The sequence below is a fragment of the Dipodomys spectabilis genome, unplaced genomic scaffold (assembly GCF_019054845.1).
Source record: "Dipodomys spectabilis isolate Male_0828 unplaced genomic scaffold, ASM1905484v1 ptg000015l, whole genome shotgun sequence".
In the NCBI taxonomy this organism is placed as follows: domain Eukaryota; kingdom Metazoa; phylum Chordata; class Mammalia; order Rodentia; family Heteromyidae; genus Dipodomys; species Dipodomys spectabilis.
Window position 1 is genome coordinate 6,891,684 of NW_024870692.1, and position 22,729 is coordinate 6,914,412.

General features: G+C 41.2%; 1 protein-coding gene across 1 annotated transcript; it reads left to right on the plus strand.

Moving 5' to 3' along the window:
• Positions 1-11,348: 11,348 nt before the first annotated feature.
• On the plus strand, positions 11,349-12,736 carry Bhlhe22 (basic helix-loop-helix family member e22). Its single transcript, XM_042667012.1, has one exon. The coding sequence runs from the start codon at positions 11,349-11,351 to the stop codon at positions 12,477-12,479; it is 1,131 nt and encodes a 376-aa protein (XP_042522946.1). The 3' UTR covers positions 12,480-12,736.
• Positions 12,737-22,729: the final 9,993 nt, after the last annotated feature.

Here is a 22,729-nt window from a genome sequence, read left to right on the forward strand (position 1 = left end):
GAGTGTGACTGGAAAAGTAACAGTCCTTGAAAGATTAAAGGTAGGTTAGCAACCTGAAATCCAGTAGCCATTGTTCTTTTGAAATAAGAGATGGAACAGCCAAAGTACAAGACATGTGAAGAAATTCAGCGTAAAATCGTCTTATCAAATCAGAAACTGAGAATTCCTGTCCCACAAAACTCCCTGGATAGATAGATAGATAGATAGATAGATAGATAGATAGATAGATAGATAGATAGATAGATAGATAGATAGATAGATAGATAGATAGATAGATAGATAGATAGATAGATGGAGATATATATATATATATATATATAAACATAAATATATATATATATATCTCCATCTATCTATCTAAAACTTTTGTTAGCAAAGTTTGGAGGTCATGCTAGAATATCAGCATATAACAATGTAAAAGGTAAAATTGGGTCTCTTTTTACTGAACTTCATTACAGTTACTTCTTTTACAATACGATTACCTTAGGTTTCTAATGTTGTGAAGGTTTTTCAAAAAGTTAGTGATTTAAGGTGTTGAAATTGGCACAGTAAAATTTTCTAAATTTTAAATTTAGAAAAACTACAGAAGAAAATAGATAATAGGCAAAGGATTTACTTGATAAAGTAACACTTTTACTAATTGATCTTTTCTTCTCAAACTGTTTTTATTGTTAAATTAAAAAAAACTATACATGTAAATAACCATCATCTATAACTTCCTGACTTTTCTGAAGATGTTTAAAAATATTTATGAAAAATCCTACCCTACATTTTTTAGTCTCAGTTTTCAGAGGGAAACCAAAGTTCACTAAACTTTTGGATTTTTTCCCACATTTCTCTACTCATAAAAATAAATACATAAATTGTGTGTGTGTGTACAATAAAATAGGAGATAATTGTTCATGGATTTCTTTGCTTCATAGCTGGTTCCAATATGGCAGACACTTTCATCTCTCCTCTGTTGTTTATAATGAGCCTCTCTTTGTTTTTTAACATGTTTATGATTTTCTCCTATGATTTTCTTGTTGAATTACCACTACTTGAAAGGAGCACCCTTCTTTCCAAACCTTCACCTGTATATGACAACATGTCACCCACTCCAGCAGCAGGAAAATCTGACAAGTCACCTCCTGCTCCAGTTCTTAGAACTAAGGTACAGGATTTCTGGCCCCTTTGTCAGTATGATTGACCATGGATCTACTGGAGACGCAAAGAAATCCTGAATGTTATGCCAGAAATCCATCGTGTCCTGAGCTCATCATCTTAAACATTGGAAAGAAACATATACTTAAAAAATACGGAATATGACCATGTTATAGTCTACATCTTGCTTTTTGAGTTTACTTTTTATATCAGAAATGTCTTTCCAAGGTATCATTTTACCTTTATTTTTGTCAGTCGTGGGGCTGGAACTCAGGGCCTGGGTACTGTCTTTGAGCTCTTTCTTTTGCTGGTGACTAGTGCTCTATGACTTTGAGTCACAACATCACTTCTGGATTTCTGAGGGTTAATTGGAGATAAGTATCTCCCGGACCTTCCTGCTTGGGCTGGCTTCGAACCATAATCTTCAGATCTCGGTCTCCTAAATAGCTAGGATTACACATGTGAGCCACTAGCCACCCACTACCCTTATTTTTATAACAGCATATTATAAAACTTCTGTAGCCATTTGCTTCCTAGAGAACATTTATGTTATTTTGTATTTTCTGCCTTTTAATAGAATCCTTACATGCATATCAATATTATTTTATAAAGAGGTTTCTTAGATGTTAGACTTTCTAATCCTAAAGCTTTATCCCAATTTTTATGCAAAATACACCATTTTTCTTACAATACTCCATTGTTGTTTTTTAATTTGTCTTATTTTAAAACTTGCTTGAATTTATATTTTCTTTTTTAAATTAATGATTCTGAATGTTTTTATTTCATTTTGGACATCAATATTTCTTCTGTCCACTGCCAGAGTAACTTATGATCTTCCTATGTTTTTATTACATGGCTTCTTGTTGCTTTGAAGAAACTCTTTGTATGTTTGAAGCAATTGTTTTTACCAAGTCTGCCATTCACAAAGTGTTTTGACTTTATGTGTTATTTTTCTTTGCAAAACAAGAATTTCTATGTTCATCTCTGTTATTGCTATATGTCCATCTTTTCCTTTATGACAACTTGAATTTTACCTTGCTTAGGAAAGCCTTTTCTTAGTCTCTACATCTCTGTAAACAGTAATGTTATAGTTTCCTTTAAATGTATTTATCAGTCCTCAGATAATATGTTATAACTTTGATCCTAGGCTTGATTTAACTTTGATTCTATTTAAACAAAATGAAATCTAAATAAAAATTTTTATCAGAACTTACAGAATGATGACATGTGGGACAATACATAGGCAAGGTTTAAAAAAAAACTTTCAGACAAACATGATTATCTTCCTTGATAAAAATAACTAAATTAATGGTTGGTTAAAAGGCATGATGTCTAACAAATTTAGACTATGACATATATTATTTCCAAAAATCTTTCATTATCAAATTAATTTGAATTAGCTTCCTTGAAGTGAGTACTGTCTGCTGAATCCAAAACTGACTGACCATGCACAATGGAAATAAAAATAGCACCAATGCATACAGACATGGGAAGAAACATACATCATGCTAAGACTGGTGACAGATCTGGATCTGTAAAGATTTAATTCTAATGGTCTAGAAGAAAAAGAGAAAAATGATATAATCATGTATTTTAAAAATGTTACTAAACTGAAAAGTATGTCCCACACATCTGTAAACATAATAGACTTTTTGCCAGAGCAACACATGGTAGAATGTGAGTAAAAACAGACTTGAGAAAACTCCATGACAACTCTCTATCTGCCAGTTAAGAGTACTTACGTCTCATTATTGCCACCACATCATCACAGACTAGAGACAAAATTACTTATGTATGACAGCAACAAGCACTCCTCAGTAGGCAAAAGAATTATTCCTAACAATCGAGAGAGGTAGATTTGGGCATAGTCACTGAGAGTCTAATTTTAAATTAAAAATTCTGAGCAACTAACAAACTGTCTAACAGAAAGGAAGCTGGAACACATTTCTTTTAGGGGGAAGGGACACACAAATGGATGGAGAGAGGGTGGGCAAATACAGTCATCACATTCAATGTACAGTACACAGAAATGGAACTACATAACTGGGGGTTTGGGATGAGAAGGGGAACAATGGGAAAGTATGATGGCAGGGTGACACTGATCAAGATGCATTGTACTCATAGACTGACTTGTGGAATTGGAACCCCTACACATGACTACTTTTTAAAAATTTAAGTAAGAGGGCAATTCAGAGAAACCATGTCTTCTTCTCCTATGACTTCCATATGGCTCAAGCAGTCTTAAGTGCTCTCAAATCTGCATCACCTGTAGGTTGTGATAGAGTAAAACCAATAAAAGATTCACACTAAATTATCAGGTGGAAGGTTACTGAGCATAATCTAGGCCAAAGAAGCATAAAACAGTGTTAACGTTAAATTTGAATCTCAGTTTAGTATAAACAAAAGTTTTCACCGTCTTAGTTGATGACGATCCTGAGGTTATCAGGGAAGATTAATACATTAGTAGATACATTTTCCTTCTGGAGAAAAATAGGATCAAGGTAATTGCTGAATATTATAGTTACTCTGCTGCGGGTCTCTATTTCTACTACATTTTTTTTATATTTTGTGAAACAAGTTACAGAGTAGTACATTCAGGCCTTCCATATGTGAAAATCACAATTAATGAACTTCTTTTTGAAGAAAACACAGACTAACTTTGTGAGACAAGTGCTTCCTACGTATCCTACATAAAATAAATGCATTCCTTGGCCTCCAATTTCCATGCTTACTTCTCTGCATATCTTCCTTCTTTCCTTCCTTTCTTCTTTCCCTTTTGTCATGAGTCTCATTCTTAAAAAGATGGAAAGCAATTAAAAAAAGTCACAGTAAGTATATGGATTACAAAACAATATTTCTGGTAAAATCTCAACTTCTAGCCTCTAATAACAGTGAGAATTGTTTTTTTTTAAATTAGTATTATTTACAAGTATTTATGAGCCCAGAAGTGTTTAAATCAGTTTGCTTTAAATCAGTTTAAATCCTGTCTCCCTGTCACCCACATAGTGTTCCATTCTCCACATGGCAGTGTTACCTTAGACATACAACTTGATTTGTTTCCTAATGGCATTGCAAAGGCCCCTTTCAGATTATGGAGATGGAGCATTTCATCAGAGGATGCTATTTATGTCTTGAGACTCTCTTGTCACAATGCCACCAGCTGTTGCTTTTCTTTCTACACTGAGAAATAATAGCACAAATGTGTGTATGTGTGTCCATATTTTCTGAGTGGACAATTCAATCAGTAGTTTCCAGCCAAATACATGAACAGAACAGTCAAGTTAAATGGTTCCTAAGCATACGTTAATACAATGATCTACAACAATACTAGGTTGCTAAAATAGATCAAATGACCTCATCACAAATGTTTGAGAAGGTGTCAAATGTATCCATGTTAAATTTCAAATTTTAACTGTGAAAAGCTCTCTAGCTTGCCATCTGTTTTTCTAGTTCCTCCTATATGTAATCAAATTTCTTTCAAACAGGAGCTCTTACATTGACAGAATAAACGAGTCCAAATATTTGGCTTAATAGATTTTCACTTTAATTAATCAAATAGAATTAATCTTTCAACTGAAATGACATTTACGTTTGTCTGTTTGATCTACTATTTTGAAGGATATTCATAATATTTTGTACACTACAAAAAACTACCAAAAGCATATCTACTTTTATTTGTATTCCAGGCAGCTGGCCTGAAATACAATCATAGTATGCAATCATAGATGAGAAATGTTTCAATTGGGAAATAATTGCTAAGGTTTTCTTTGTTGTTTTGCAGTCCTAAGTATCTTGTAGCTAAACAAGCACTCTTCCATTGAGCAATATGCCCTGCCTTATCTCTAAGTTTGACTGGATCACAATCTTATTTTTAAAAGGGAGTAAGCCTTTTGAAAATGTTCACGCTTCAGGAAAAGAAATCTTAATTTGAAAAAACATCATGTATCCCTGATTCTATTATGTGCCCTTGAGTTTTGGAAAATTAGCTACCCTCTGCTGATACGAATGAGACATTCTGTATTACTGTATGGTGAGTAGATTATTATATAACGTAAATGAAGGGTTATTGAGAAAAGTTCACAGCCTACTTATCAATGTTAATTGGTAAATGCAATAGGCAAGTAGGAGAATTTGTTTTGCTGAATTGTTTCACATTATTCTCCTTTCAACCTTCTGTGATAGATCTCATCCACAAAAAGTAACAAATAGAATGTTTTTTTCCTGAAAACACTCAAACTTTGAAGAAAAATGTCTTGATGATGAATGTATCTGAATAGGAATTGGTTTTGTACTGGTCTACTAATTTTTAAAAGTATCAAAGTTTCATAATCTTGCACCACATGAATAGTTCAAATTCCGAATTAGCGGATAACTGTGATTTAATTTCCTCTACCAATTCATATGATTTTAATCAATTAAATTTTTGTCATAAATCCCTACATAAAAACTATAGCTGAATATGTAAAATCTGTGTATGAAATACAACGTGAAAACATCTATTTGCAAATAATTTTTCTCCAAGGTTGTGTCGAACAATTTCAATTATCCATATTGCTCGCATAATATTTTATGCTTTTTAAGTAGTCACTGAAATATTTTTTAATACGTAAAATAAAAGTTTTTATCTTCCATTTGGTTACTTCATGTTCAGCATTGATATTCTCTCCATTGTCAGGAGATGGCGCTATGGGTTTTTAATCACAGAGCTAAAATAAAAATAATCCCAAAACTTAGTCGCAAATTTACTTCGGTTCCTATTCGTGAAAACTCGAAAAGTGCTGGAGTAATTTTAACTTTCGAATTTAATTTCGAATACTTTTTCTTGTTGTTCGAATAATTTTAACTGTACCAATCTTTTCGAACGTCTCCCAATATTTTATGAACACAAGATTCCTGGAGAGGCTCAGCTCACAAACACCGAAAGGTTGTCATTTCAGTCCCTGAGGGAAGACAACTAAAAGCAGTACTTTGTCCCAAGGAAGGAAGGCAAGCGTGAATTCTCCAGAAACTCCGCAGTTCCCTCCTATTTTATCTGCATCATCAGTGGCAACCAGCCACCAAATGATTTGATTGCCACATGGCTTTAAAAGTCACCAAAATTCGAGAGACAAAAATCCCTTCGGGAGACAGGTGAGCCTTTCGCTGGAGACCAGTTTGTACGCAGTGCAAGAGATCTGTATTTTTTTTTTTTTAAGGAAAATAAACAACTTCTCAGGGGCTGAGGGCTTCTTTTCAATGACGGTTCAAATTTAGGCTACCTTTGTCCCCCAAGACAGTAGCGACAACCGATCTCTTTTCTTTAAAATAGCTTAAGAAAAGCAGGACCTTCATTAAAAACTTTTCCACGGTGGAAGCCTCTAGAATCAATTACCAAGCATGTAGGAGTAACGACAAGACTTGGATTCTTGGGTTGGGGCATGGAGGGCTGGGTAGGGGTGTGGGCACAGCCAGTTCGAGCTAGTCACTGGTCTCCGCGTCCTCCTGGTTGGTCGTCTCCTTTGTCCCCAGACAAACGTGGAATATGAGTCTTCCTCCCCAGAGAGCTCTGGAGAGAGTGAGAATATACATACCCTGCACAAAATGACTCCCAAAATGACGGAGTGGGGGGGAGAGGATTGAATGAATGTGAACCTCTGGGCGGCCAAGCAAATCCTTGCTTTATCTAACCCTGAATCTTACACCGAGTGGTCTGGGCTACACGGATTTTAAAGCTGACTCCGTGGCCTCCCAGAGAACGCAGGGTGGGCGAGGCAAATACAACTTCAAGGTCAAAGCCTTGGCAGGGCAAACAACTGAGCGAAGGCTCCCTCCCTGGGGTGGGGGGGGGGGGACCGGAAGGGAGCTGGGTCCTGCGTGAATTCTCGCCTGGTGCGCCCCAAAGGGACCCTCAGAGACGCACTGCACACCCCCAGAGCTGTCGGAGGCTTGCTCACAGGGGGCTCTTCTGTCCTCTCCAGACGCGACCTTCCGAGATGGACTGTTCCAGCCCGCAGAATTCCTAGTCTCAGATCAGCTCCCCTGCTAAAGTTGGTGGTATGTTGGCCAAACTTTGTTTCTATAGTTTTAAAAGAATGTTCTAGAATGGATGTGTTGAAACACGCGGGACATCCTTCTCCCTCAGAGAGAAAACACAAAAGATATCCCAAATCTAAGTTTCTCCCGTCCAATCTAAGATAAGCAACAGACCGTGGAGCACAGTGATATTCACAACAAGGACGGGCTTCCCATTTTAAAGGTAGATTGTGTTCCGCTCCGATCCTGTGTGGGCTCTTACTTCACATTTCAAGCACCTGCGAGGATGATCGCTAAGAAAATTATGACCTAAAAATTACTTCGAAGTTGCCTGCTCTAATTCCAGTGCGGTGCTGCAGCGGAATATTTTAGAAACCTTCCAAAGTCGTAGGTGTGTGTGCCTCGCAGCAAGAGCAAACCTGTGCTCAGCGGGGCGCAACGTGCTCCCGGGGCGTCTGCAGACGCAGTCCGACCCTCTGCTAAACCCACTCCCTCCCCTGCGAGAGGGAAATGCTTCGCTTTCCAGCGGGCTTGGCTGGGCCAGGGACCATCAGCTGACTGCGGGTCCCCCCGTTGGTGGCCGCCCCCTCCCCACGCTGTGGTCTAAGGGGACCTGACGCCTCTCAACTGCTTTAGTCCCTCAAAGTCCCGCGGAATCAGGATTTCCCTTCTAAGGGGTCATCTGTGGGGCAGGAGTCTTCTCCTGGGGTGATCTCCTACTGTCCCAGCTCCTGCAATAAGAAAGCTTTTATTCTGGCCTTTTCCAACACAAGCTTTCTATCAGAAACCCTGACGCTGCCCCGACCGGGCAGAACAAAGTTCACGCGCACATTCTTCCCCAATCCGTGTCACAACCTCGACCGACTCTGCGGGAAACCAAACTGCAGGGTTCCACGCAAGGGAAGGGAAGGCACGGAAGCCCGTGACTTCGGATTGGCGATGATTAAACCAGGTAACGAGACGTCGGGCAGATGTGTTTTCATTGCCCTATAAGATAAATGCAGTGTTAAGTGCCTGACTACTTCCCCCGAAGCAATCAGCAAAAGTTTACGAGTGCATAAACCTCAAAGACCATTCCCCGACGTTGTTATAAGGACCGCGTTTAGAGCTTCTATAAATTCTCCGGCCATTTCCCAACGCAAAGTTTCCAGCGCCTGTGAAAGCAACCTCTTCTACCGGGAAGACTAGGGGGATTTTGCTCAGTCGTAAAAGAAAGAGGGGGGTTTGCACCGGGCTCAGAGAAATAAAGTTGAGCAAGTTTATTCCAGATGTTTGGACGGGTGGAGTGCATCAGAAAATGCGCGTGCGCCAAGCTGTCGGGGGGGGGGGGGAGAGGGGAGGAGGGAAGAAGGGATGCTGAGTTACCAGATTGCTGGGGAAACTGGGGGTGGGGGAGGGTCTGGTGTTTGGCTGGGCAAGGCAAGCAGCGCCTTTGCGGTCCTAGCCTTAAAGAGCACAGCCCCTCTGGTGGCTTACCAGCCGCTAAACCTGTCCATCTACCAGGCCCGGGAATAATAGATCCTTCCAAATGGCCACTGTGGGGGCCTAAAGAAAGTTCCAAACCACCACAGAGATAGGCCCCATGGAGAATGAATCAGATTATTAGGATTCATTGAGTTACCCAGCCCACAAATCCTCAATCCTCCCATAAGTACTCGGGGATTTGGCATGTTAATATCGCAGGGCACTCAAAACCAACTTACGTCTATCGAATAGAAACCTGCCTTAAGTATGATCTCAGTGAAAACAAAGCTGCTAAATTGGAGGGGAAAAATATCAACACTAGTGTCTGCATCTTCATAAAGGGAGAGGTTAACAGCCGCTAGGACCCAGGGAGAAAAGGAGGGAGCAAATTGGGACTGAGGGGCCACCTGCATGCCTTTCAATCCCTAACGACTCCAGGGTAGGACCAGCCTTCCCTGGCAGGCCTGAGTCTCAGACCCTGGAGCCTCCGCCCGCCCTCCTGCTCTTTCTCAATCATTCAGTTCCAGTAGAGCCAAAGGAGCCTTGGTGGGGGAGGTCGACTGCATGTTTTTTTTTCTTCTGCCCCCTGGAGATTGGATCTTAGGCAATTATTTTTGGAGAGAGAGCTCCGGGTCCCTTTCCAGGTGAAGAGGCAGACATTTTGAGGCAGCCTTCACCCTTTATGAAATAAGGTGCCCAACTGTTCTGATATTACCATTCAAACACAGGTTCTATGGTGAACCTCATTTGTGAATCTATTACAGAGATTAATAGATTATTTCTCCTTTTTCAACTAATTCTCAGTGGGGAAATTTAACCATATGGTAAGGAGAGAATTAGAATTTCATCACATTAGAGCAAAATGTAATGAAAAGAGTCCAACACCTGGGGCCAAGTCTGAAAGCCACAATTAAAAGGTTTTTAATGAAACCAGAGAAACCCCAACCAAACCGCACAGCCTTCCGAAATTCTGCCATGGAGGAAAGAATTACTGGAGGTGTTGGGGAATCGTGTTTTCACTTTTGTCACAAGGATGGAAACCAGCTGCTAAATGCCACGTGTTCTCAGCCACCAAGGGCCACACGGACAGTTTTCCATCCAGAAAGGAATACTGGCTTTCATCGTTCTTAACCTTTAATCCTCCAAGAGAAAAGAAACCCAAGCAGGTCCAGATGTCCCTAAACGTCCTCCTGACTGAGATGGTTTGGTTTCTGGCTAAATAAATAGGCACAAATGCCCCCACTTGGACTATGAAAGGATTTGACTCTTGGTATTGGCTCTTCCTCGAATCAACTGGATTTTTCGGAAAGTTTGAGATGCCAGTCTCTTCTTTGCAGGAATCGTGTATCTCACAACCATTTATTTGGGAATCCACTGGGGGTTGGGGGGGGGGAGTGCCCGATCCCATTCCTTTCCTTCTTTTCATTTCAAATCAAATGCGCTGCATAAGCAACTTCAGTTCTTTGCTTCCTTCCTCTCTCTCTTTCTTTCTTTCTCTCTCTCTTTCTTTCTTTCCTTCCTTCCTTTTCTTTCTTTCTTTTCATTTCATTTTTCTCAGCCGGGTAGGAAATGGGCAGTGGCAGAGTGTGGAAAATGGGCAGGGGTGGGAGGGGGTGGGGAAGGGGAGCGAATTGCTTTGCTCTCTTACCAGCTGAAAAATCTAGAGTAAACGCGGGGGCAAGCCAGCTGGGACACTACTGTCCCCTTCCCCCACCCCAAGTCCCATCTCCAATCCAGACCCCACGAACAGGGGTGGAGTATAAATTCTCGCCCGGAAGGGTAATTTAGCACAAGCTGAGTGAGCAGTGGTGAGGGACGGGGCTGGGGGGTGGGGTGCGGTGGGTGGGGACGTCTGCTTTCCACGGGACTCCCAGGCTTCGCCGCCGATCTCCAATTTGCTGAAGGAGCAAAGAACATCCTCGGCTCTAAGTAGGGCTTTTAGTGTGCTCATTGATGAGTGAAAGTCGCCACACATGTCAAGCTAAAGGCAGTTGTTGGGTTACTAACAGGACCCAGCGCCTTGCAAACATATGCGCTAGGCTGTGTATACAGATGGCAGGCAGAATAATGGAGCAGGCGCCTTTTATAAAGCGCTAGCTGCTGCCTGTCTTCAGACCTGGGAAATGAAACTATTCAGACTCGCGGCCAGATAGCGCCTGCGATTGTTTGTTACCGTTTTAATCCTATTAATTAAAACGTTAACCTGATTGGGTAGAAAGCGCTATCCCAACAGGCAAGTCTTCTTCATAATAACCTACTCAGAGATAATGATGTAAAAGACTCCCCCGTCTGTGGCGGCGGCTGCTTGATGGGTCCGGAAATCTCTTGAAGGTGAATCGGAGCAAGATAAACGGTGCGAAGCGGAGGCGCGCGGCGGGGCTCAGAGCGGCGGCGGCGGCTCCGGCGGCGGCGGCGGCGGCGGCGGCTCCACTCCCTGCGCGCCCACCCTCCCACCATGCGGGGCCGCGGCCCATGGTGAGCCCCAGCAGCCAGCACCATCGGCTGGAGACGAAGAAGAAGAAGAAGAGGAGGCGGCGAGCGCGGGGGAAGGCGAAAAAGAAAAAGAAAGAAGGGGAGAGGGCTGTCGGCAGCCCCGGGACCCACCCGCGCACCAGCTCCCGAGCCCGGCTCGCGCGCGTCTCCGGGACCGCCTGACTCCCGAGCCCGGAGCAGCGGCGGCGGCGGCGGCGGCGGCCGGCCCCGGGCTACACGCCGGCCGGCACCGGACCATGGAGCGCGGGCTGCACCTCGGTGCGGCCGCCGCGAGCGAAGACGACCTCTTCCTGCACAAGAGCCTGGGAGCCGCCACGGCCAAGCGCTTGGAGGCGGCTTTCCGCTCCACGCCCCCGGGCATGGACTTGTCCCTGGCCCCGCCGCCCCGGGAGCGGCCGGCGTCCTCCTCCTCGTCGCCCCTGGGCTGCTTCGATCCGGCTGACCCCGAGGGGGCAGGGCTGCTGCTGCCGCCGCCTGGAGGAGGAGGCGGCGGCGGCGGGGGCGCGGGAGGCGGCGGCGGCGGCGGCGGCGGCGGCGGGGTGAGTGTCCCCGGGCTGATCGTGGGCTCCGCTGGCGTTGGGGGTGACCCTAGCCTAAGCAGTCTGCCAGCCGGGGCCGCCCTGTGCCTCAAGTATGGCGAGAGTGCGGGCCGAGGCTCGGTGGTGGCTGAGAGCAGCGGCGGCGAGCAGAGCCCCGACGACGACAGCGACAGCCGCTGCGAGCTGGTGCTGCGGGCGGGAGGCGCCGATCCGCGGGCTTCCCCGGGCGCGGGAGGCGTCGGGGTCAAGGCGGCCGAGAGCTGCTCCAACGCCCACCTCCACGGGGGCGCCAGCGTCCCCCCGGGGGGCCCGGGCGGAGGGGTCAGCGGCGGCGGCGGCGGCGGCGGCGGCTGTAGCGGTGGCGGTGGAGGCGGCGGGAGTAGCAAGAAATCCAAAGAGCAAAAGGCCCTGCGACTGAACATCAACGCCCGGGAGCGCCGGCGGATGCACGACCTGAACGACGCGCTGGACGAGCTGCGCGCCGTGATCCCCTACGCGCACAGCCCCTCGGTGCGAAAGCTCTCCAAGATCGCCACGCTGCTGCTCGCCAAGAACTACATCCTCATGCAGGCGCAGGCCCTGGAGGAGATGAGGCGCCTGGTCGCCTATCTCAATCAGGGCCAGGCCATCTCAGCCGCCTCCCTGCCTAGCTCCGCGGCCGCGGCGGCGGCGGCCGCTGCCCTGCACCCCGCGCTCGGCGCCTACGAGCAGGCGGCCGGTTACCCGTTCAGCGCGGGGCTGCCCCCGGCCGCCTCCTGCCCGGAGAAGTGCGCTCTGTTCAACAGCGTCTCCTCCAGCCTCTGCAAACAGTGCACGGAGAAGCCTTAAACACACCCCAGAAACACAAAAACACCAATACAACCACCAAACATCAGACCGACCCAAAAGCTAGAGGAAAGCAACAAGCTGCCCCCCGTCCTTTATTTTGGTCCTCTCTTAGTTTTGCTTTCTTTTTTTTTTAAACAGTTGCAGGACAAACAAAGCAGAGGCAAGAACTGAAAAGTATCTGAGACAAATTGGACTTTCAAGCCGTGACATCCTCAGCATCTCGGTCCTTGGGGTGGGGAGGGTGGGAGGAGGGAAGTAGAGTTTGGGATGGAGTGCGGATGTCTTTTTTTTGTGGTGGTGGTGGTGGTTTCTCTCAGCAAAGTGACAACTTTGGTGGCAGCCTAGACCGCCAGGAAGCAAAAGTCTTCCTTCAAGGTGAAAAATAAGTTCGAGAAGTACTGTACTGCTCGTTATTAAGTGTGGGGAGTATTGAATGACAAAATGCCAATCCTAGCGCTGTAGGGGACAGGAGGAGTCCTGGGTTGGAAGGCAGGGGGAACAGAATATTCATTCAGACAAATCAGAAAGGGCACTTGAAAAATGAATTTTGATTCTGAGCCAGGAGGAAAAACTTGAAATGTAGACTTATTTAAGCGGGGGGGGGGGGAGGGGGGGGGAACCCAGAGAGACATGTTGCTATGAAAGACTTGTATTTTTTATTGTCTCTGAACTTTATTCCAGTGAAGACGCTCAAAGTTTTGGCGAGAGTGATATAAACACAACTGACTGTGGCTGAAAGAATTGCATTTAGATATATTTATGTGCACCTTGTTACTTTATACTCTGCAATGATGTATTAACGATTCATGGTATTTATTTGTTATTCTTCTATGATCCTTCCACATCAACGGTATTTATCATGTGTTAAGGTCATGGGTCCTATGTGCAGTTTTTTTTTTAATGCCTCTAAAATTCTGTTTTATAGATTAACTTATACTGCGTGCCAAGTGTTTAAAGGTTTATTTGCCAACAAATATGAAGACAAATATTGATGTATCTGAGCTGCTTAAGTTTTTGAAAGATCACCTGGATATTTTCAGTTGCATCATCCCTGTATTTAAATTGAGCTTTAATAAATTGCTTCAGTCCAAAAATTACAGGAAAGGTGTATTCTTAATTGATGGATGAATTGAGCTCTATTTTGAAAAGGGACTTCTTTGCATTCCAAAAGTGTAAAACATCACAGCAATAGATCCTAAGTAAGAATGAGCTAAGCAAATATTTTTTTCCAGGCTGTGCTGTGCATTTGTAAAGGTCTAATTTAATTGCTTTTAATATATATGTACATATATAAGTTATTTTAACTGTGGAGAATTATTTAAGTTAAAAGACTGGTTTGATTTGCTTATGGTGTGAAATTCTTTGTTATTTTTCTAAAAAAATAAAAATTTAAAATAAATAAAAAATAAAACTAAGGAAGAGCAAGAAGCTATTTACCCAAAGTGAGCTTTCAGTTTTAGTTTGCATGGCTGTTTGTCTGCCTTTCCATCCTATTTTAAAAAAAATCAAGAAAACCTTTTTTAAAAAAATGCAGTCCTGCTATTTTCCACTCCTTGCAGATACTACAAATTCAATTTGTCAAGTTGGATGGTGAGTTGGGAGTTGTGATGGATCTATTGGTGGGGTTTGGATGTGTAAAGAATGATATATACATATATATTAAATAGGCCAATCAGACTATGACAGCTATGTATGACCATTTGTATGTGTATCTATGTCAGAAAGAATCTTTATTAAAATATTTTGATCAAACATTTTTATTATGCTGTGCTTTGTGGAAAGAGCAATCACCTCTTTGTTGAAAGGTAATAAAAAAGAAAGGAGTTTCAGAGAAGGTAGGGCAGGGATGCAAATCAGGAGTAGTCTTCATTTACTTACTTACTTTTAAAAAGATCTTCAGCTTAGCCAGGCCATGGAAGGAGAGGTGACAGGGGTCAGTGGGAGGATGCAGAAGAGGTCCAGAGCTTCCAGCTCTGTCATGGCCTTACAAGGCCTTGCTGTCTTTGGAGTTCTTTTCTACTTGTGTGACTTAGATTAAGTTCCAGGGCCTGCCAAAGTAGGTAAAGTTTCTTAATTTTTATCAAAATTTCTATATTCAAATGCTTAAAGACCAAGGAAAAGAGATGGATTTGCATTCTTAGAACATTAATTTTATTGTGGATGTCTACTGTTTTGTGACAAAAGAAATGACTAAGTTCAATTATAGGAGTTTAAATAATGTTCATAGAAGTTTCCAGGGCTTCCTGTAGGCATTGCTTGTTAGTGAAATTTTTAGATGTTTGGATTGGGTTGGGCTTGGATTCTGTCAGGATGATGTATCTACTTTTATTTGGAGTTCTATATTGCCCTCAGATGTAGATGTGATTTGTGTTGTAGTAGAGGTTTTAGAGATGGCCATAGAGTTGGTGATGTGTTGGTAAAGAAAGTATAGTGTTTCTTCTGTCCCCAGTATGCTAAATGCACTTTTGTCTGTATAGCTTCAGTTCATAAAGATATCCCTAAATGCCATCAAACTTAGTGGGGGGTGAGGGAGGATATTTTCTGCTCCACTTGGCATCAAAGAAGATTAATCAGAACCTGTAACTTTTCAGAAAACATAACAGCAAAAGGCCTTGAAGCTGGAGCCCTCCCAGACTAGGAGTGGGGGTAGAGAGAAGGAAAGAGACCAGGGCAGCCCCCAGGCAGGAGGAGACCAGTCTCTCAGCATTTACCAGACAAAGCCTGGGTGCTTCTAATTATGATTATTAAAACAATTTCCATGACGATGTCTAATATTATGTTAATTTGAAAACAACTGTGTATGAAAACTGTCGACTATAATACCTAAATTCATTTAATGAAACACATCGTTAAGGCAATTAAACCTCCTGGATGTGATTAAGAAACATAATTACGACACTGTTCTGCACCATAATTGGGTGTCTTTAATCAAGGGGTAAAGTGATCAGCAACACAGCCATTAGTTTGTATTGTTCTGGCCCTGCTGTCCATCATTCTGATTAGGAATTAACCACAGCCACCACCAGTAGGATTTTTCCTCCTTTTGTATATGCACATCATAGGGGACACATTTGTTGCAGGATTTACTGCTAAATATTTCTCCTTATTAAGAAAACTACTTTGGAATACTTCTCTACAACCTCTGTGCTGTTCAACTCTTCTTAAAAATTGGACAGAATAACAAATCCTGAACTTCAAGAATAAAGAAATGCTCATCTCCCACTCCCCCCTTACCTTTTAGTCACAGCCTCCCAGCTTCTCCCTGAACAAACATGAAATGGATGAGGGTGGGCACAGGAAGAGAATGGGGAGAATAAGTTAAAATAGCAGGTGAACAGGTATCACTAACTTGAGTGCACCACGGTTAATGTTATGTGTTTTATTTTAGTGATTTCAGAAAAAAAAATCAACCTGTCCAGAGCCAAAAGGGGGTGTGTTTGTGATTTTAAGAATAGCATGAGAATCTGAAAAACAGGAGAAAGATTTTTGGATTTTATTTTTTAGGCCCTCCTCTTAACCTTTCTTCAACACCAACGTTTGAAGGAAAACAATGGGTGGAGAGAGCCCTCTTTCCTTGCCAACAACTTCCTTGGGTCACTTTTCTTCCAAAGTTTTAGTCTAGAATCTTTTCCCTAGAATCTTTTCCCCACAGCTGTGTGGAGTTGTCTAGCCACAGGTAAGCCCATGTGGTCAGGAAAGTCTAAGGACCGGAAGTTTCAGGTGATCTTAGGTAAATTCTCTTGGAGAAGAGCAGACACCCTCAACCAAGAAGACCTCAGGGCTCCAGGGCTTGCCAGGGCCTGTTCTGGCACCCACTGTGCCTACATTGGGAGCTTTGCCCACAAGAGCCTTACCAGCCCATTTCTGGGATTCCGGAGCTTAGAGTGCAGGTGAGGCCAAGTGTGAAGGCTGAGTCCCACCTGCCTTTCTGTTCTCACTTATGTCTTGTGGCTAGTTTGACGCTGGGCACTGATAGAAGCTTCAGCTGATGACTAGTAGTAAATGATCATCTCGAAAATTTTCTCTAGTTACCCCTTCTACTCTTTCTGTATGGTGTATGTGTGTGTGTGTGTGTGTGTGTGTGTGAAACTGTGATGCCCCCTCCACTCTGCAGTCCTATACTCTCTCTAAAACCTTGTGTTCTGGAAAATTTCTCCAGAAATTCCCTTTGCTACACCCTTTTTGGTCTTGGACACTAGAACTGACCCTTGCTATAGGACCCCCGGCCCCATGATTAGTCTAGAATGAATGGCATTGACTTTTCCAATGTAATGACTTATGAAAGATATAATCATGTGTTAAATTGAATCCTCCGTTTAACTGTTAATGGTGTGCTCTGGGCACATTTACGTATTAGATGCTATGGTAACTAATTACCACTAGGAAAAGGGATAATACACTCCCCAGACTGAAAAATAATGATGAGAGTTCACTTTCCCTGTCTCGCAGCAAATTGTGGCGGCTCTGCCCAATGGAGCAAGGGACAGAGAGGAGGTCGGAGCTCTGCAAGTGTTTCTGGATGGACCGCGGGAGGTAATGAATCCTGGTCAGCCAAGGCGCCTTAGTCAAACCTTTTAATGAGAACGTGATTCAGGGGTATAGGGTGTGGAGAGGGGAGCGAACTCCACAAACAGTGCCTCCACACAAAATTGAATCTCAAAACCTAAACAGAAGAAACATAAATAAGTTTTCTTTTAATTAAAATGCAGGTCAGACTAAATTATCCACATGCCAAGCAACTTTACATCAATTAACTTTAAAAAAAATTGTTGTGTGGGCAAAACATAATTGAGCCTATCTCCCTGGCGCTCTGCATTGGCATTTATAACTCGAATGCCCCTGAATCTGCCAAGCCAATGAGCTGCAGGTTGATTTAAACTGGGCGATTTAAATCACACGTTAGACACAGTTGGAGGGAAAACCAGGAGACCACAACTTCGGTTCTAAAGTAAAAGGAAAAACAGCAACAACCACTCAAACTTTCAGGATGAGTCCTTTTCGCTGGACCGGATCTCTAGTTCTTGTTGACTGGTGTGTGTACTGGAGAGCGGGGTTCTGCAGGCTGTGAGGGAGGTCCGGGAGCCTGTTGGGTCCCAAGTTCTGGCCAAGTCTTTGCTGGGGTCACCTAGTAGACACCCAGGACCAGGGGGTGGTCCTCCATCCCACCCACCTACCCGGGGTTGTAGACAAGCCCGGAGGCGGGTTTTACAACGCGGGGCCTCACCGAATACTTCCCAAGAGACTCAGGACCCTTGCCGTACAACTCCCCTTCTCCCCGGGTTCTCTAATAGACGCGATTGCGATTCGACTTCCAAGTTTTCAGCGGCTCTGCCTTCAACTCTTCCAGGGGAGGGGTCGTCATTAGGATCCTGGGCCCTGCACCCTTCCTGGGAGGATAGATAGATCTACACATAGCTACCATGCTTCAGGGTGGAGGGACACAGCTAAGTCAAATCCGAGAATTCTGAAAAGGGCCCTAGTTTAAAACCCCACAGAACTCTTGCTTGCTCACAAGGCAGGGGCACTCTTTACTTGCCTTTCCCGAGGCTGATTTGGGTTAAATTCTACCATCCTAAATTACTTGTGTAAATCATTCATCTTAATATGATCCAGGAGACTTTTCCGGGCTGTTGTAAAATAATGAGGTATCTTTGAACGTGTGTGTGCATGCACCTCTCTCTCTCTCTCTCTCTCTCTCTCTCTCTCTCTCTCTCTCTCTCTCTCTCTCTCTTCTCTTTTCCCCCCTCCCCCGTCTCCCTCCCCGACTCCCAATTCTCTTATGTTCTTGAATTCGGGTAATACAGAAATACAGCTTAGAGAGCTTTAGAAGGGAAATGGTTAGCCTGTAAAGAGAAAGAGGATTTTCTGCTACCCCAAACCCCCATACAACATGGACAAGCCTATCTTACAAGTCAAAATATCCAGGATGCTTTGATAGAGAGTTGGCTCTAATTATGCACAATGGATATCACTCTGCTTCCCAGCTTGAGAAAGAGTTAATTCTTTCCCAAAGACCATAGTTGCCCTTGTCGTCTCAACCTGATTCAGAGATGTAATAAAAAATGAAGCAAATTTATGATCTGTTTCAAGCATTTTATTGCTGTATTTTTAAATTCATATATGCACATATAAGAACTATGATCTGTGAATAATTTGAAATGCTATAGCAGAATGATATATTTTCGATAAAACATAACCATATCTTTATATAATTGTGGCAGATTAAAAGAAAAAAGAAAAATAGATTTCGAATGTGGACCAAACTGAAAAACTAATGACAGCCATCAACTGCTAACCAACCATAAATTAACATCTTCATCAAATGCTAAAATGGTATTACTGGTTATATAAAGCAATTATTATTTCTCCTTATAAGTTTTTAAATAAAGTTCAATAATATTTAAAGGATCTACTATTTAGGAATGTTTCTCAGCCTTAAAGATTTCATACTTTTTAAAAACTCTTTAATGGTATCAATTCAAATCTGCTACCTTAATAGAGATGTTTTAAGGATGAGAATATAGATTTAAACATGAAAATGCTTCCTTTTATATATTTATTCTGTTCTGGAAATTACAAAGGGATTTGGTGCAGAGATTTCTATTAAATACCTTTACTTGTTCTTTGAAAATACAAATAATATCTGATTATGGGGAGTCTTGGACCATGTATCTAACTAGTTAAATCATTCAATGTTCAAGTAAGAATGAGTACATTTGTTATGAATAGTCTCTCTGCAGTCCCATGCCTGGCTGAGTCTCTGCCCTTCACTTACTAAGGCTTTGATGAAAGCAAATAATTTTCTTAGCCTGGCCCCCACAGAAACACAAAGAGGCATGAAAAAGGATGTTTTGTATCTTGATGTTTCATGTTGCAGGGCCAATTAATGTATCTTACTTTAATTTTCTTTTAAAGCAGCACAGTGCATAAACATATCTAAAATATGTTTCTCAAAAGTGTGTAATCAAAAAGAATATTATTACTTAGCAAAGTGCTTTTGAAACAATTTAGAAACACATTTTAATGAAAGAAAATGAACGAAATGAATGATGGGTGGCACACATTCTTTAATTATGCCTGGTCCTTAGTTGTTCTCTACAGTCTGTTAGCCTTGGGAATACTAGGTGATCATCTGTAAAGGCTGACAAGTAAGGAAGGTCTTCAAGTTGTTCACTCCTAGGATGCTACCATACGTTAAATTTTGCAAGCTTGTGTAGCCTGATCCCTTCCTTCTTCTAAAGTGAAAACTCTTATAACTTTTCTGTACATCTCAATTAGTTCCAAATATAAAGAACCTGAAAAAGAATATTTGAGAGTTCAGTCTGGAGGAAATACTACTTACATGCCACTAACTTCCTTAAAAATTCAAAAATGATTTCAAATGCTTAAAAATTCCTTTAAAAGTATAAGTCAAAGGCATTTATAAAACTTTCATTATAGTAGTTCTCATGATGACAGAATCAAAGCATTTCACTTAAACATTAACTTGACAATAAAAGCCAAACACATTTATCAGAATGTTTGAATTACTTGTCAAGTAATGATGGCATACACTTACTGTTAATTATAACGGCTAGTTCTTAGAAATAAAAGTTATGTGAGATGAGTGTTTAAATTTGATTCATAGTGAATCATTGATAGTAATACATTTACCTGTTCTTTGCATGCATAGTTTCTCTTTGTTGTGACAAATTGTTGTGACAAAGAATGATTCATGATTCAGTCTCTAGCTGTTTTCTATATAGTCTGCAATGCATTATATATATATCCTTATAGAAATATATATAGGAATTTACAATATAAACTATATTTCAAATAATTAATGATAATATCAAATAATCTTTTAAAACTCCAACATAACCATTGAACGTTTTTATCCATCTTCTCCTTGAATAGAAAATTCACATTATTAGTCACATAATCATGGCTGATTCTAGAAAGTTCTTCTAGTTTTCTTTTACTCAGTAAATGTTTTATAGAGTAAAATTGAAAGCAAAAATAATTATTTCACAGAATCATATTTAATGAGCAATTTATTCTAGTTAGCAAATAAAGAATGCTGCACTTATTACAGAGCATCTCTTAAAAGAGGTTAACTGCTGTTATCTGCACAGTATCTGTTATCTGCACACTCTTAATATATTTGTAACAGAGGGTAACTCAGATTCCTGTAGCAAAATAATGACTCACAGGAGTGTTCCTAAGAAAAGCCAAGTGTCCCAGTGAACTAAGTAAATTCTGTGTTGTGCATTGTTTGCTTTGCTATATAATATTCAGTTTTATGATTCAATTGAATACGCTTCAAATGGTACTTAGCTTTATTCATTATCTGTAGTACAGTGAAGAAAGCTGCAGAAGATAAAAATTACATCTAGTGAGATTTCTTTCCCATTTCTTATTCTTATACATCTCTTCCACTGAATAAAAGTGACTATTAAGAATTGTAGCCCCACCAGGTTAGTCTGCTTAAAATAAACATTATAAACTTAGAGATAGTTCTTGAATCTGTTATAACCTACACAGAAGTAACTAAGTTAAGATTAATTGAAAGATACTATGAATACTGTATTGGAAGTGGAGGGATAGGGATGTGAGAGATAGAAAATCATTTTGAAAATAATTTTCTATGTGCAATCAAATCTTCTGTCATCCAAGGTTCTTAGTAGGGAAATGAGACAAAGATACTGACCTGTGCCTTAAAAGTTAATTTATTTATTTTTGTTGTAAATAAAAGAACATTAAAGATTATAGTCACAAAATACCCAAACTTCTTATTTAACCTGTTAAAGATAATTTGCTTCCTTATACATTCCCATGATATTTAAAAAATAAAAAAATCATGACCAAATATACCAGAATAATAGTTAATAGTTTACAATATTTTTATGTCTAAAACATTTTTAAAATATAATCATTGACATTACCTATTTTACATTGTACAGTTGAATTTTTATGAATTAAAATTAACTTACTCTAAAAAGTAGCATAGACAAATTAATCATTTAAGTTGAAAAGGGCAGACCTCAATGATCACTGACAGATTAACATTATGAAGTAATGGTTGCTTTTGATAAAGACTACAAATTTTATGTGATCTCTCATTATATTTCAAAATAGTCCTACAGGGAATGTAAACTTGGCATGCTAACTTTTTCATAATTGAGTATGTGAATATGATACCTAATAATGCTGTGCTAGAAAATAAAAGTTTGCAAAACTAACTAATTTAAAGAGTCCATTTTAAGGACATGGAATTATTGTTTATATAACTGTTGCCATTCTTTTAAACTAAGATTAAGACCTGGATAACCTTTGTGCCTTGGTCTTTGAAGGGATTTTACTGTTAAGTTAGAAGCTATTAAAAGGGAATATCAACTCAAATCACATTTTACAAAAAAATAAGAACAAGTAATCATGAACATTCTGAGCATAGAAGTTCCTCTGCCTTAGACATATGACCCAATACTGAATGATAAAATAATACATCCCAGAAAGACCAAAATAAGGAAGATAAAAGTACCCTATGAGTTATTCACTAAGCAGAAATTAAAATATGATCATTTCCAGTGTCTTCTGTTGCAACAACAGTAAACTATGCTACTAAGTTGAATTAAAGAATATGGCAATTACTACCTCCAGCAATATGGCATGGTGAAATCCTAGTACAAAATGAAAAGCGAACGCACTATGTTGTGCAATAGGAGATAAAGCCTAGGCCTCAGGATGGACACAAGTGGTGTGTGTGTGTGTGTGTGTGTGTGTGTGCACTCACACATGTGCATGTGTGTATGTGTGTGTGTGTGTGTGTGTGTGTGCACTCACACATGTGCATGTGTGTGAGAGAAAGACATACGCAGAAACAAAAAGAGACACACACAGAAACAGAATTGAAAAAAGGGAGAAGAGAGAGACAGAAACAGAAAAAGAGAGAGAGAATCAAGAACTCTGCATGAAGTCAATAATTTGTAAAGCCAACATATTTGGTGGGTAAAATGAAAAGAAACTTTGCTCCACAGAGTCAGGCTGTAGGTAAAGTTGTCTATCTTGGCCTTGTATCTACAAGAAACTAACAAATAAAGGAACAGCCATTTCTGTCTATTCCTAATTATGGGGCTGAATTCCACTTGCTTTAGAGCTAAAACCCTTAATATGCAAGCAGTGTCTCTTTTGCTCCTAAGTACCCAAGCCCAACATTTCAAGTAATCTGAGTTTGATAATGAGATTAGCAGTCAGACAAAAATGAACACAAA

Coding starts and splice junctions, on each gene's coding strand:
- Bhlhe22 (XM_042667012.1), top strand. CDS start 11,349: ATGGAGCGCGGGCTGCACCTCGGTGCGGCCGCCGCGAGCGAAGACGAC.